Source organism: Vigna radiata, chromosome 8 (assembly GCF_000741045.1).
Source record: "Vigna radiata var. radiata cultivar VC1973A chromosome 8, Vradiata_ver6, whole genome shotgun sequence".
Classification (NCBI taxonomy): domain Eukaryota; kingdom Viridiplantae; phylum Streptophyta; class Magnoliopsida; order Fabales; family Fabaceae; genus Vigna; species Vigna radiata.
The window spans coordinates 32,283,561-32,298,027 of NC_028358.1; the positions used below are offsets into that span (position 1 = coordinate 32,283,561).

General features: G+C 32.1%; 2 protein-coding genes across 3 annotated transcripts; one reads left to right on the forward strand and one right to left on the reverse strand.

The window, feature by feature from the left end:
* Positions 1-3,451: 3,451 nt before the first annotated feature.
* On the forward strand, positions 3,452-7,359 carry LOC106769810 (phosphoribosylamine--glycine ligase). Of its 2 annotated transcripts, none has more exons than XM_014655579.2 (5): positions 3,452-3,585; positions 3,916-4,188; positions 4,882-5,252; positions 5,654-6,184; positions 6,718-7,359. In XM_014655579.2, exons 2-5 carry the CDS (start codon positions 3,924-3,926, stop codon positions 7,132-7,134), a joined length of 1,584 nt encoding a protein of 527 aa, XP_014511065.2. In that variant the 5' UTR covers positions 3,452-3,585; positions 3,916-3,923; the 3' UTR covers positions 7,135-7,359. The 2 variants fall into 2 exon arrangements, with proteins under 2 accessions (XP_014511065.2, XP_022640923.1); XM_022785202.1 differs by lacking the exon at positions 3,452-3,585 and adding an exon at positions 3,620-3,751.
* A 193-nt stretch (positions 7,360-7,552) lies between these two features.
* LOC106770818 (sodium/hydrogen exchanger 1) lies at positions 7,553-14,417 on the reverse strand. Its single transcript, XM_014656630.2, has 14 exons — positions 13,104-14,417; positions 12,856-12,974; positions 12,236-12,333; positions 12,002-12,061; positions 11,850-11,896; positions 11,438-11,632; positions 10,975-11,021; positions 10,657-10,723; positions 9,975-10,075; positions 9,574-9,675; positions 9,293-9,431; positions 9,146-9,208; positions 8,764-8,850; positions 7,553-8,296 (listed from the first exon to the last, which is right to left on the reverse strand). Exons 1-14 carry the CDS (start codon positions 13,266-13,268, stop codon positions 7,991-7,993), a joined length of 1,596 nt encoding a protein of 531 aa, XP_014512116.1. The 5' UTR covers positions 13,269-14,417; the 3' UTR covers positions 7,553-7,990.
* Positions 14,418-14,467: the final 50 nt, after the last annotated feature.

The following is a 14,467-nucleotide window of genomic DNA, read 5'->3' on the forward strand; positions in this document are numbered from 1 at the left end:
AGATTCCTATGCCCTCTCACACACTCTCTTCTGATTTCAAGTTTTGTTTGTTAACAAAAGGAAGAGGTTGAAGCAAGAGTTTTGGTAGTATTGCAGTTCCAAGAAATATGCACATAAAAAGAGAATAAAATTTTGAATTTGTGCAGTTGAATTTAATAAAGAACGTTAGATAAGATTTTTTCTTCGTTTCTTTTTTTGATGAAAAATTATAAAGAAAGCAAAGAAGGCATAATAGTGAGTCCAAGAAAGGAAAAAAAAGAAAGAAAATGGTATAGAAAGAAGAGACTAATAATTGGATGAAAAGAAGACACTAGTAATAGAGAATATACCCTAATGTTGCTCTGCACGAGACATTGTTCAATGGCTTTTTCAAATTCTGCAACCATTCTCAAAACCAGGAAATAAGTTATCCTTTGCAGCTCATCTTTCAAAATTCTATGTGTGATATAAGTAATGCTTCAAATATCTGAATAATTAGACCTTTTATTAATACAATATTAGTTCACATCAAATTCAAATTTCTTAGCGTCATTTCTTCAACAATAAAATATTTTTGGATGATTTTGACCACCATTTGTTTATATAGTTTTATTATTAACTTAATTTTAAAATTTAAATTTTAAATACATTTCATTCAAAAATTGATTGACACCATATATCTTCTATTACTTTTTCACTTAAAGAGTTTTATTAGTCTTTTTAGGTTTAATTAAGTTTTTGAGTCTTCTAAATTTAGATATTTTTAATTTAGTTTTTATTGAATTTTGGTTATTTATTGAGCTTTTAATATTTTATATTTTTTTAATTTAATTTTTCTTTTTCTTTTTCTATTAAACGAGATATCATCATTTTACTTACTTATCTCAAAGTGTTGTAATAAATGAAATTGTGTAATTAATATAAAAATAATATTATTGTTAATATAAAAAAAAAACTACTTACTTCTATTACTTTCATTAACAACATATGATAAGAAAAATGATTTCGTAAATAATGAAGACCATTACTATTCACTACTTATAAGATAATTTTAAGATCCAATTTATTTAATTAACAACAACAAAAATTAAACGATATAAAAATTCAATTGAAAAATATAAACTTTTAAATATTTAATAGACTAAAAAAATTAATGAAGACCTAATTAAAAATGCTTAAATTTAAGATCGACTTGAAGAATTATGATTTCTTTTTATAATTAAAATATGTTTTACAGGATAACGTAGTTAATAATTAATGACAGAAGTTTAGCTTATATTAATTTATTGAATTACAAGTTCTTTATAGAATTTGTTATTATGGACTTATAGCTGATCAATCGGTACGGTGACAAGTTGAATGGAAATAATAATCAAATAATTGACGTGTCTGAAAGCATCTCATGTATGATGGTCTAGTCCGACAACCGTTGAGTTAAATGTAATTAATGTGCTACTGTTAAGTGACTAATGTTTGTATTAATGATCATTAAGAGATAAATTAATTGATTAGATTCTTATAAATTCTATAAATAGCAAGGAGTAGAAAGACATTCGACACACAAGCCATATAAAATCAATTCATAAAATAATTTGAAAAAACATAAAAGAACGAGATATATAATTTTTATAAATAACTTATATTTTTTTAAAATATCTTGTTATATAACTATAAGTTTATATCTTTTTAAAATAATTAAAATTTTATTAAACTTATCAATAGTTATATTTATTTTTTAAAAGTTTTACGTACTTCTTTGATTTTAATAAATTGTTTTATTTGAACTATAAATAACATTATATATAATACCTTAATTTGTAATCAACAAATACTAAATACAACACAATAATTGCAATAAATATTAATATTCTTTTAGTTACTAATAACTTATAAAGTAGGAGTTTATACAATAAGTTATTGAAATATCTTACAAAATATTTTTAGAAAAAAATCAAACTAATTTATAAGTTAATTAAATAAATTATTAAATAAGACATGAATTTATAAACTAGTTTGAATGTTAAATTTCTTCTACATTTCTATTCCATCTTAAATGAATATATATAATATATTTTCCTAATGTATTTTTTTTAGGATATTTCTTAAGTCCATCATTGTTGTTTAATCCATATCAGAAAATATGTATTCCGTATTAACTAATTTATGATATGCTAAAATAATATTTTTATCTATAAATTTTCATAACTTTTTATTATGAAGTTGCCGTTCGATTGGTCAAAGAACCGGATGATCAATCAATTTACGATTTTATATGAGTTAGTAAATAAATTGGATGGTCAGAATAAAAGTTAAATTAACGTTAAGAATAATTATATTAATCTTAGATTTTTTTATAATTATTTTTGGTGTTGTAATTAGAGTAGTATTGATTAGAAAATCATTTCAAAATTTATAAATAAATGTTTGTGATATTTAGATGATTGGTTATATTTATTACACATTAATTGAGAGTATTATCATGACTTTAATATTGGATTACTTTCTATAGGTTCTATCCTAGTTTGACCAAGTTACATATAATATGAAGAAAGAACTTTGACTTGAACTTGAAAATTGAAAACTACATAAAATGTATGGTATATAGTATAGATGGAATGGTTAACACTCAGGACGGTTCGGTCCATCCGCTACAACAACAATGATCAATTAGGTTAACTAATTTTATTGAAATTGGGCTATAATTGGGCCAACGTTTAAGTTATTATTGGCCCAATAGTCTAGCAGATATAAAATAATAGTATAATGATTAAAAGATATTAATTAAAGATATCTCACTAAAGATATTAATAAACTAGTAACTAACCAAATATAAAAGTAAGTTAGTTTTTATCTCATTGGATCTGTACTAGTTTAAGATAACTTATAAATATAAGGTCAAAGTCCAATACATTTGACTAAATTCAAAATACTCAATTATAATAAATAATTAACTGAATATTCAATTATGAACCAAAACTTTTTAAACATATGGCTAACTTGGGTTTTAGACGGAAAAGTTAGTCTCTTAATCCCATCCATATACATAAACATAAAGAAATATGCTCTCTTAGACCGAATCAGAAGGTAATATAAAACTTCCCCTTTCACTATATCTCATGACTTGTTGTATATAATCTTTCAATCGTGAAATAATATTTTGATTTGAATTCCGGTCTTTCATATCAGATTGAATCTAATCATGATTGATTTTAGCCTAATTTTAGAAGATTGATTTTAGCCCAATTTTAGAAGATTGAATCTAATCATGATTGAAAATTGTTGTACTCAAACATTAACTTTTTAGCACAAATTAAATGTAACTGGTGACCACATTAGTTTTTACTTTTATATTTGGTTTGAATACTTTTAAAATTTCTAATTGGTTTTATATTAAATTGTGGAAAGAGAGAGATAGAGAGAGAAAGTGTTTGAATTTATCTAATAGGTGGTGATAGTTACCTTTATCATTTTTTACATTAATAATACTACCAGTAATTTTTGGAAGCGGTAAGGGGAAAAAAACACAAGACGGCGCTCATAGTTTTTGTCGGAGAAACATTGGAACGAGGTTGGTTGTGTGCGAGAGGAGGATCGTGTGATTCGTAGGTAAAATTCATTTCATTACTTTCTAACTCTCACTTCAACATCGGTAATCTCTAACCTTGCGTTGTGCCACTGCATATGTACTTTTAAAACCATTTTCGGTGCATCAATCCGCTTTTTCCTTTATTGTTCCCTCTGGCTTTGCCAACACTTCATCTTTCTTCTCCAAGTACGCGACCTGTTTGATAAATTAACTCAATGGGTTTTATTTCAGTTTAAAGAGCTGCTTTTGAAGTTTTAAGCATATATTTTCTTTCCTCTTTCTTTTTTCTTTCTCTTGGAAAGATTACACTTTTATACCTTTTTCACTAAAGCTGGATAATTTTGTAACAGGGAGTAGAATGTCTTGCGCCACCTTCAATGTTGCAGTTTCTTTGAATCTTCATGGATGGAATAAGAATGCAGTTTCTAAGTCACTTGGTTTCGGACACCACACAACTTTCCAAAAGTTTTCTTCTCTCTTTTTCGAGACCTTGGGTTTGAGCTCCACTAATCGTAGTTTTGTCCAGCATGCACCCTCACGTTCATTCCATAGTGTTTTCAAATGTGCTGCTCAGAATTCCCAACCATCGCCTTCAATTGGCATTGGCACAGAGAACAATTCTCGTAAGCACTGCCGTTATTCTATCTACACGTTCCTGTCTCTGTATTGCAATATTATATATTTTCATTATGGTTTTTAGGGACTTTGTCCTTCCCTAATACCGGCATTGTTCAATGGTCACATTAACGTAACCTGTAGTTTTCTCTGTGGTTCTGAAAATCTTCGAAGAGACTTTGTATTATGAAGTAAATTTCAAAGTTGTCGAGGTTGGCCCTTTCTTGGTTAATACCGATTGAAATTCTCATTAACATCCAAGTATAGGTTATTCTAGCATACGTTTACCACATTTAAAGTCTTGAATCCACAATTATTTTCTCCAGTGAGGTGTAAACACTTGGTATATTAATGTAATAAAGGTTTCGGGTAATTGGTAAACTGCCGCCTGACAATAGGAACTAATGTCTTTATTGAACAGGTCAATGAGGGATAATTTTCCATTGGTGACTTTTGTTTTTCACTTTTTGACATGATGTGGATTTCCAATGATATTAATGTTGTGCGCATAATATAATGTGTACAACCGCATGCATGTGGCTGATAGTTTCTTGACAATTGTAACTGATTTAATCTTTTGTTTCTGTTAAAGTTTCAGAGTCAAGAAGATTCAGTGTCTTATATATCAGTCTTTATTCACTTTATTATATTTACTGATATTTTTCTGCTTACTTTCAAATTTCCTTGTGCCTCCTTCAAAGAAAGAGTGACTGTTCTGGTTATTGGTGGAGGAGGACGTGAACACGCACTTTGCTATGCCTTGCAACGATCACCATCCTGTGATACAGTACTTTGTGCCCCAGGCAATGCTGGGATTGCTAGCTCAGGAAATGCTACTTGCATCTCAGACCTTGATATTTCTGATGGAGCATCAGTGATCTCATTTTGCCAGAAAAGGGGAGTGGGACTTGTTGTTGTGGGACCTGAGGCTCCACTTGTTGCAGGTCTTACAAATAAGTTAGTTAAAGTCGGAATCCCAACTTTTGGTCCATCTGCTGAGGCTGCAGCTTTGGAAGGTTCTAAGAATTTCATGAAGAATTTGTGTGACAAGTACGATATTCCAACTGCCAAGGTCGTCTCTCTTATTTTGAATCTCATCAACCAGATAAATACTTATTTCTAGTTCTGCTGGAATGATATTTGTGCATGCTTCCGTGTATTGTATCTTATTAGGAGCTTCTTCGTATATTCTGTTACTAATTACTAATTAGTAAGCAGATTAGTCAAAACTATATCGTGTTGGTTTCTGGATATTATAACCTGTCAGGGTTTCCTTGATATTAAATATGAATGTTGCCCATTTGGCTCTTGATTGTTCTATTACTCAAGTGAGAATATATTAAGAATTCATTTTTATGATATTAGTGAAGTCATCATGTGCGTGCCTCCATTTTCCATTGATCCTATTTATGTAAATTTCACTCTGAAGAATGTTTTTTGTTAGTTTTTACTAATTGGGGTTTACTAGTGCAGTATAAAACATTTACCGATCCTTCTGCTGCAAAGCAATATATTCAAGAACAAGGAGCACCGATTGTTATTAAAGCAGATGGACTGGCTGCTGGAAAAGGAGTTACTGTTGCCATGACATTGGAAGAGGCATATGAAGCTGTTGATTCAATGCTGGTGCAGGGTGATTTTGGTTCTGCAGGTTGTCGTGTCATTGTTGAAGAATTTCTAGAAGGAGAGGAAGCATCTTTTTTTGCATTGGTTGATGGAGAAAATGCAATTCCACTAGAGTCTGCTCAGGATCATAAGCGAGTTGGTGATGGTGACACAGGGCCAAATACTGGTGGTATGGGTGCATATTCCCCAGCTCCTATATTAACCAAGGAACTTCAATCTATTGTAATGGACTCTATTATCATCCCAACAGTAAAAGGAATGTCGGCGGAAGGTTCCAAGTTTGTTGGGGTTTTGTATGCTGGGCTTATGATTGAGAAGAAGTCTGGCATGCCTAAGTTAATTGAGTATAATGTGAGATTTGGTGATCCAGAGTGCCAGGTCAGTTAAGTATAAGATGCTTACTAGAATGAATTTACTTTCTGATGTAAGTAGTTAACCCTTGAAATACAACAGTCTAGAAATCAGAAGGCATTACTGAAAATGACTGCTTGAGGAATTAAGCTCATGTCTTAGTTAGATATATGCAGTTTTTAATTCAAAAGACTTGCATTTTTTCTTTATAATCCTTTTGTCGAAGTTTTAATTTGATAAATGAGTCAAGGGATTGTGATGACTAAATATCTTTCTATGATTGTCCGTGTTTTGGGAGGTCACTATATTTGCTTACAAATTGCAAAATGGTGACCAACCCTTCCAAAGCTTTTTTAGTCATCTTTCTAGTTTATTGATATCATAGATCTTTTTAACGCAAGCACATGCCCACACGCACAATCATTAGTTTATTTTCAAATACAAACTGTACAACCCTATGTTAACAACATATAATTACATTTGCACTGTTTTATGTTAATAACATGGAAGCTATGCTAACGGATAGTGTTCGTAATTTTTCCTTCTGAAATTTTGAACAGGTCTTAATGGTTCGGTTGGAGTCTGATTTGGTACAAGTTCTGCTTGCAGCATGCAGAGGAGAGTTGAATGGGGTATCACTGAAGTGGTCTCCTGGGTCTGCCATGGTTGTGGTAATGGCAAGTAAGGGATATCCTGGATCATACCAGAAGGGAACAGTGATTGAAAACCTTGAAGAAGCTGAGGCTGTTGCTCCAGGTATCAAGATATTTCATGCAGGAACCGCATTTGACTCTGAAGGAAGGTTTATTGCAACTGGGGGACGTGTTCTTGGGGTCACTGCCAAGGGTAATGATCTTGAAGAGGCATGTGATCGAGCTTATCGAGCTGTTGAGAATGTTAATTGGCCTGGAGGCTTCTACCGTCGGGATATTGGCTGGAGAGCCCTACCTCAGAAACAACATTCTAGAAAAGAATAAATTACTGAGACTGAGAACATTAGACATTGGCCAACGCCCAATACTGCTAAATCGGTTTACAAGCATTATGTAAGAGGGCTCTCTACAGTAGATGAATCTTGTCACTTTTACTTTTCAGGTGTAACAACATCATTAGCCATGGTGGGGAACCTCGTGAGAAACTATTCCTCCGCCCCCATCTCTTAAAATTGGTTTCAATAAAAGAAGTTAACTTACATACTAAAATGTATACTGAAATGGGTGAAACTAAATCCTTCCTCAAGACATTTTTAAGGTTCAAACATGATTGCTGAGCTAAAACTTGTATAATATCATCCTATCAGTTTATTTCCGATGATTCTTTATTTGAGGGGTTCCATAGTTACGATTAGTCGATTAAAAAAGTAGTGACTGATGTCAACGCCTGTCAATGTCCCTTGTCAATCTGTTCACATCACTGAACAGAGTCTGCGCTGGTAAATTTTATATCCATGTGAACATCAAAGGATTAAAGACAAAGAAACGAACTTTATTCACGCTTGGAACATCTCAAAGTTTAACAGTAAAAAGCAAGGTAAATACAATCTTGTGCAGTTGGTGTTATATAATCATATCATAATCACTACATACATAAAAAAATATTAGCAACAGGAAGTCGCTTAACGCAACTTAAGAAATCATTGAGCACAAATGGAGTGAGGAAGGACCTAGATGTTTACATAAAATTTTATATTCAAACTTTTTTGAGAACTTTATTACTTTTTGTTTTTCAAAAAATCACCACAACAAAAATCTTACATGATAATATATATGATACATCTCTTGATCACACATTATTGAAGGAAAAAAGTGAAGAGAAGCAGCTAAATTTTGTGTTTCAAAAAATCTCTGCTGCTACCTCAGGAACAAAAGGCACAAATCCCCTTCCACCAAACACAGGTCTCATAAACTTGTCATCAAATTTCCTCCAAAAGTAGTGAACAGTTTTGCTTGGATGGTTTAATAGCATACATATCCTACTTTGCCTTTGAATTTGCAGATTGTTGCTTTGGTTAATGGGACCATTGTTTTCAAGCAATAGGAATCTCAAATCTTCTACGTTATCAGTGGAATCAAAACTGGTTGGTTTTGGATGCCTTGATTGCACAGCCTCTATCAGTGGCTTAGTAATGGAGCCAAATACCTGTTTACAATTTTTGTTTGTTTGAAGTGAAAGCAACCACATTAGTACTTTATTTGATCTTGATGCATGTCATATCATTTATCTGACATAATTGCATATTTTACTATACAATTGTAATCATTTCGTGAATTTTACCATCATCATCATATTCTATAATTGTTTACCATATATTAATGTGTAATAACTGGTTGGTGTGTTCCTAAAAAAATTTAAAACAAGTAAATAATGTCATTCTGCAAAAGTTAGAAACAAAATAATGTTGTTTAATGAAAACTGTATTAAAACAATGTCATTTTGAACCTTTTTTTGGGGGCGTCAGCCAGCAGTTATATATTTAACTGATCAGAAAAATGTATAAAGACTGCAAATTATGATAGTAAAATACACGAAAAAATGAGTAATAAAACTCACAATAAAGTAATTGAGTGATATTAAATTAAGACTGTTTATATCTATATGAAACCCACCACAGTGCTGAACAAGACCACGATTATAGAAGAAGTGATCATTAATGCAGAGTCTTGAGTTGATGATGTACTCTTGGCTTCTGCAAACTACATTTCAAAGCATCACGGATGATTTAGTCATTTTTTTTTTTAAATTTTGATCATTGCATATATTATTTTCTTTTGAAATGATCTGCATAATTATTTAGCAATAACATAACTGCAACTAGATATGTAAAGTTACTACTTTGAAATAGCATGAGCCATGTCTTGATGAACAGCATGTTATTATAAAAACTATTTTTAAAACTTATGAGAATTAAAACTAAAATAATGAAAGACTGAAACCAAAATTTGCATTGACTAACATAGAAACACATAAAATCTTATATCATGCACTTGCCTGGTTATAAGATAGGGCAATAGTCACTGCACCTCTCATCAGACCAGCCCACCATATGATAAACTGGCATTTTGAATAGTTTATCAAAAATTCAGTTTGGTCAACTGAAAAGTCAATGTTGTCGAATTATAAGTCCACAATTATCACCTGTGAACGAAATTCTATTCTGGTATTCTCTCTTGTATTGATACGATTTTTAATGTATGCAATAGGGAACACAAAAGCTGCTCTTCCAATCAACACTAATGCAAACAAAGTAGAACTCACAGCAACTGAAATTCCTGCACTGCTCCAACAACATGGTAATGTGTTAAGAAAATGACAATGATTAAAGTAGAATATTATGTTTTCCTTGATGAAAAAATATGGTTGCATCAGTGGTGCTGAAGATCCTGGCTAAAGTGCAACACGAAGACTTTTCTAGTTACCTGCCTTTACTGCTTTTCCATTTGTCAATGTCTAGAGCATCCATGCCAACACATATAAATATAAAAGTTTCTGCAATGAATGAGAGGGTTGCAAAGGCGTGCCTGAAACAGTGAAAGTATTTTTCAAATTAGGATTCTAAATTGTTTCACTTGTTTAGTTAAAATTTATTTATTTTGCCTGATTCCATGGTCATCTTTGTTTGAAAAAGAAGCATCAAAACAGAGTTTAGATAGCTCAATAACACTCAAGGAAGAGAGGAGAAAAATAATATTGTAGTAGAATGATATGGTTTTCGTAAATCTCATAACTACGTGATTGTTATTGCATTTCTCAGGGTTGACAAACATTAACGTATATTAATCTTTTCCTTTTAAAAAGAGTTAAGAGATCATGTCCTTACTTGGTTGTTGTCCTTGAGCTTAATGTAACATTGTGCCAAGTGTAGTGTGACATAACAATGCCACAGAAGAAAATAGTCAATATCCCACTGAGACTCAAAAGCTGCAGAAGCCACACATATGTACATATACATCTTGAATTTCTAAAGTGAAATAACTGCATTTATGATACACTACTAATGAATATTTTTTGCCATTCTGCAGAAAATTTATAACACTCATGTACAAAAAACCTCTGTTGATAGTAATTGTTCCACTGTTTTTACCTTGTCTGTTATAATGTCATTTTCTTCAGCCACTTTCCTAAGGAATATTGCCCGGTTGCAACTTGGAAAAACTATGTTAAGTATTTGAATAACACATATTGTTCTTGATACTGTATTTATCGCTGGTAAGTGGTAACAAATTAATGAGGATTGGATAAAACTGCATATACTTTTGGTATGGCCATCATTTTCAATTCAATATTGATGAAAAAGTTTTCAAATTACTCTCAGTATGTATAAATGTTTGATCTTTTTTTGTTATAATCTTTTTCATAACTTTTGGGCACATGGATTTAATTTAGTTATGCAAGGATCAAATTAAGTACCATATATAAGGATTGAAGATATATTTTAACCTAAAGATTGAAGTGAAAGTAAACAAAATAAAATATGCATTTTGTAGATGGTGGTTTTGTACCTCAGCGATCATATATGACAAATATGCCAACAACATCATAAGTGCAAGTTCACGATCAGTAGAATGCCTGCAAATGAAAGGCACTATATAAGACAGATTGCACAAAACCATCGGTCAAACATAGTACAAGTCATATTTGTTAATCTATTATACCATTCTATAGTTTCATTAAGTTTTAGAACAGATTAACATAATTCAAAACTTTAGTAATTGGGTTATTATAAAAGTTTGTAATTGGGTTCTAATTGTAAATTACAAACTTTTAAGCCAACGGAAGCTATTTGAAAGATTAGTAAACTAGAGGGAAGGAAATCACACCTTCCCAGGTAGAGGTTTTTCATAATATAAGCACTTAAAAGGCCAACCTGAAAAAGTCATCATCTACAGCAAGTCAGAATAAATCTGCTTCACCACTTTCAACGATTAGTAATTTAAAATTGGACGAAAGTTGAATGCCATTTTTTTTAGGTATTGTTGGTGTTACTCTCCTAGCAGAATAACTATGTATTACTGAGGTGAAACTTCAATTTTCCTAAGTAATTGTATATCTAATTTTGTTTGCTCACAAAAGGGGCAGTTGAATCATGTCCATGTAATGCTTTCATGAGGCAAATATTTCTTCAGACTGGTTATTAATGAAACAGGTTATTACAGAAAGAGAAAATATAACCATAGGAAGCACTAATACGCTGTCTTACATTAACATACAGAATTTCTCACTATGGTATAATTTTGCCTCCCTGAAAGTCTTCTCTAAAGAGTCTTTTAAAGTTAAACTTACTGCTATGCCAAGGGCAGTACTAGTGCTGAAGAGGTAAAGGAAGGTCCCCAACAATTTCAAGGCTGTCATAGAATTGGAGCTGCTGAAGTCAAGGGATTGGACCGAATTGAAAAGCACAATAGACGTGGCATCATTTACCACTCCCTCCCCAAATACAATGCTGTAAAGCAAGGGTGTTTCATCTTGATTGAGAACCTTCAACACAAGAATGGAAAAAGGAAGGCATTTAAATGATGATATATGAAGATTTTAATTTCGAATGAAAAATCAGGGTATGTATGATTTCCAATGTAGTTATAGTGAAAGACACTTAATTTAATGTTTACTTGTGATTAAATAACAGTAAAAACCTTCTACAGAATAAACTATTTTCTTTTATATTGATTGTATCTCCACCTATGTTAAAGTGTACCTGCAATGTACAAACTGAGTCCGTTGCTGACAGTATGGCACCGATGGCTTCATATGCATGGTGCACGAACAGTCATCAGAATAGAAGGACGAGTGCTGATTAGATTAAGGGATAGTGTGTGAGATTGTTCTAAACCAAAAACTATTTCTCACCTAGGTAATCTTTTATGCCAAGGTTAACTATTCCAATCCATTGAATGAGCATAAGGGCACCTAGAGAAGTTGCAGAAGAAATTATAGAGTCTTTAATATGTTCTTTCCACATAGATTGTGTAGTTGACAATGAAAGCAATGCAACTGTTCTTCATTGGTATTCAACCTAAGGCTCAGTGCGTCTGAAATTAAACGATTTGAAACTGAAAGGTTACCAGATAAAGGAGATCTTACCGACAGATATAAGACAGAACGAAATAACTGTTCCAATGACTCCAAAGAGCAGTATAATGGTGAAATTCTTGAAGAACTGTTTCTTCTTGACTTGGAAACTAACATGCCATTTGAAATTATACAAAAAATCAAATAAGTAATGAGTAAAATAGTTGATATAGAAATAGTAGATAGATAGAGAAAAGTGACAATTGTCAGTTTAACGACAACAACAAAGAAAACAAGAAGAAAAAGAGATGATAGAAACATTAGATCAAACAAATTTTGAGACGGAACCTTATTCGTAGAGTTGTAAACATCTATATATAGATTTTGAGTGTAACTGAAGATTTTTACAACGATTGAGACGTTAGACGCATTATATCATCATATAAAAAAGAGTAGAGGATCTAGGTGGAAGGCTACTAGACATGTCTATCATACGCACGTCTTCAGACGCATCCAATTACCAAACACTCTCATGTTCATAGATGCACTTAAAGACTACTAGACCACCATTCCGTCTTAACACTATTACTAGATCGTCTAAGTGTACAATGCAGTACAAAATCTCCTGTGCTTGTTATAAGACGATCATGATTTTAGAATCAATCATCACAATAACTTTTAAGCATACTTACCCGGCATTGAAAATGATAGGGGGAAGCAAGTAGAGAAAGAACAAGTCTTCACTGAATATTAAAATCTTGGCACTTTTAAAGTTAGTGACAAACAACACCACCGTCCCAGCACACAAACCCTGCAAGTTTTTTAAGCAAGCCAAGCAAAATGTACCATATAGTATATTAATATAGAAACTCTAGAAGCACAATATTGCATGTACGTACGTGGAGAGTAGAAGAATGAGTTGAGTTGTAGTGTTGTATACCAGAAGGAGGGCAATGATGGATTCATTAGCCCACCGATTCTCTTCCAGAAGATGGCCAATGATGACACAAGTGCCTAGGAGGGTGAAGAATACACAGAGAGCCACAATGGTGCTTGTGCTGAGATAGGAAGTTGTAAGATGAAGCGGTGGCAGTAACAAAGCCATTGCGAGTATTCAGGCTAAGTACTTAATAAGTTTGTTGTCTTTTCTGACAGTGGTAGTGGTGATGATTACTGAAGTGAGTTATATATAAATTTGATCCGCGTGGTTTGGTTCTATACACCGGCAATATCAAACTAGTTTGAGAGTTTTGTCACAGCGTGGAGTGTAGCACATATTAGATAACGTTGAGAAGTGACAACAAACTGCAAGTCATAATTTTCTCTTTTTTTAACCATTTCTGTACATTGAAAGAAACCTAACATTCAGGCACTAGACTGACTTGCTGTTTGCATTTCCTTTTCTCATTTCAAGTTTATAGTATCACACATGTTATTTGGTAAGCTAGTCCTTTTCCCTAATTATGCCATGTGAGGCAAAGTGGAGGTCATAAATTAGCATGTATTCCGTGCAGATTGTTCTTTTGAGTCCATTATCAGAACAGAACAATTAAAAGCAATTTTGATAACCTTTTTTCATCTGCACAATGAGTCCTGTGATTGATTTTGGATAGAATTCATTGAACCTCTAGGACTCAAACACGCTATTTTAGACATTTTTCTTACAGAAAAAGAAGAAGAAGAAGTCATTCGAGTGAAATGAAATTTGCTGGTAAAGAGGCTAAAAAATCAGTTCTTCTAATCTCATTTTTAAAATATCATTCCCAAACACAAATCAATATTTTTTGTCCGCATCATATTTGTCTTGAGTCGCATTTGTGTTTTCTAAATCTTGTTATTATGCTAAATGGAATAAAATCGTCTGTCTCAGAAGTTTATCCCATTTCCTATACCTTCCAATCATACTTTCAGACGTCATTATTGAATCCAAGTTACTTCCAATCATTTTAACGGAACAATAATACAACCTTTTAAATTTTGGATTTTGTCCCTGGTTCTCCTTGTAACACCAATCCAATTCCAATTCATCTATTCCAAACCTCAATAACTAGAATAATGGGTCTTTCCCATCATATTAGATAAAAAGTTCAGTAATCAGTACAAGCAATTGCTTTAAAACATTAAAAAAGAATGTTAATTTAATGTCCAATGATTAACTTCTTTTCAGCTTTGACGGGCAGCTGAAAGCGCTCAAGATGTTAAGGTTTATTCAGTCATGCAGGCGACAAACAGAGAACTGCTTCAAATCAGAAAGTGAAAAAAAAGATAAACATTATTATGGAATAGAAGCTAGAAAGATTTGTT

Bases quoted from the DNA above. Each gene is read 5' to 3' on its own strand.
- LOC106769810 (XM_014655579.2), top strand. From the start codon at position 3,924: ATGTCTTGCGCCACCTTCAATGTTGCAGTTTCTTTGAATCTTCATGGA. The intron at 5,253-5,653 runs GTCGTCTCTCTT...TTACTAGTGCAG, and splicing joins ACGATATTCCAACTGCCAAG to TATAAAACATTTACCGATCC. The intron at 6,185-6,717 runs GTCAGTTAAGTA...AATTTTGAACAG, and splicing joins TTGGTGATCCAGAGTGCCAG to GTCTTAATGGTTCGGTTGGA.
- LOC106770818 (XM_014656630.2), bottom strand. From the start codon at position 13,268: ATGGCTTTGTTACTGCCACCGCTTCATCTTACAACTTCCTATCTCAGC. The intron at 12,975-13,103 runs GTATACAACACT...AAAAACTTGCAG, and splicing joins CCATCATTGCCCTCCTTCTG to GGTTTGTGTGCTGGGACGGT. The intron at 9,432-9,573 runs GTAACTAGAAAA...TTGTTGGAGCAG, and splicing joins TGGAAAAGCAGTAAAGGCAG to TGCAGGAATTTCAGTTGCTG.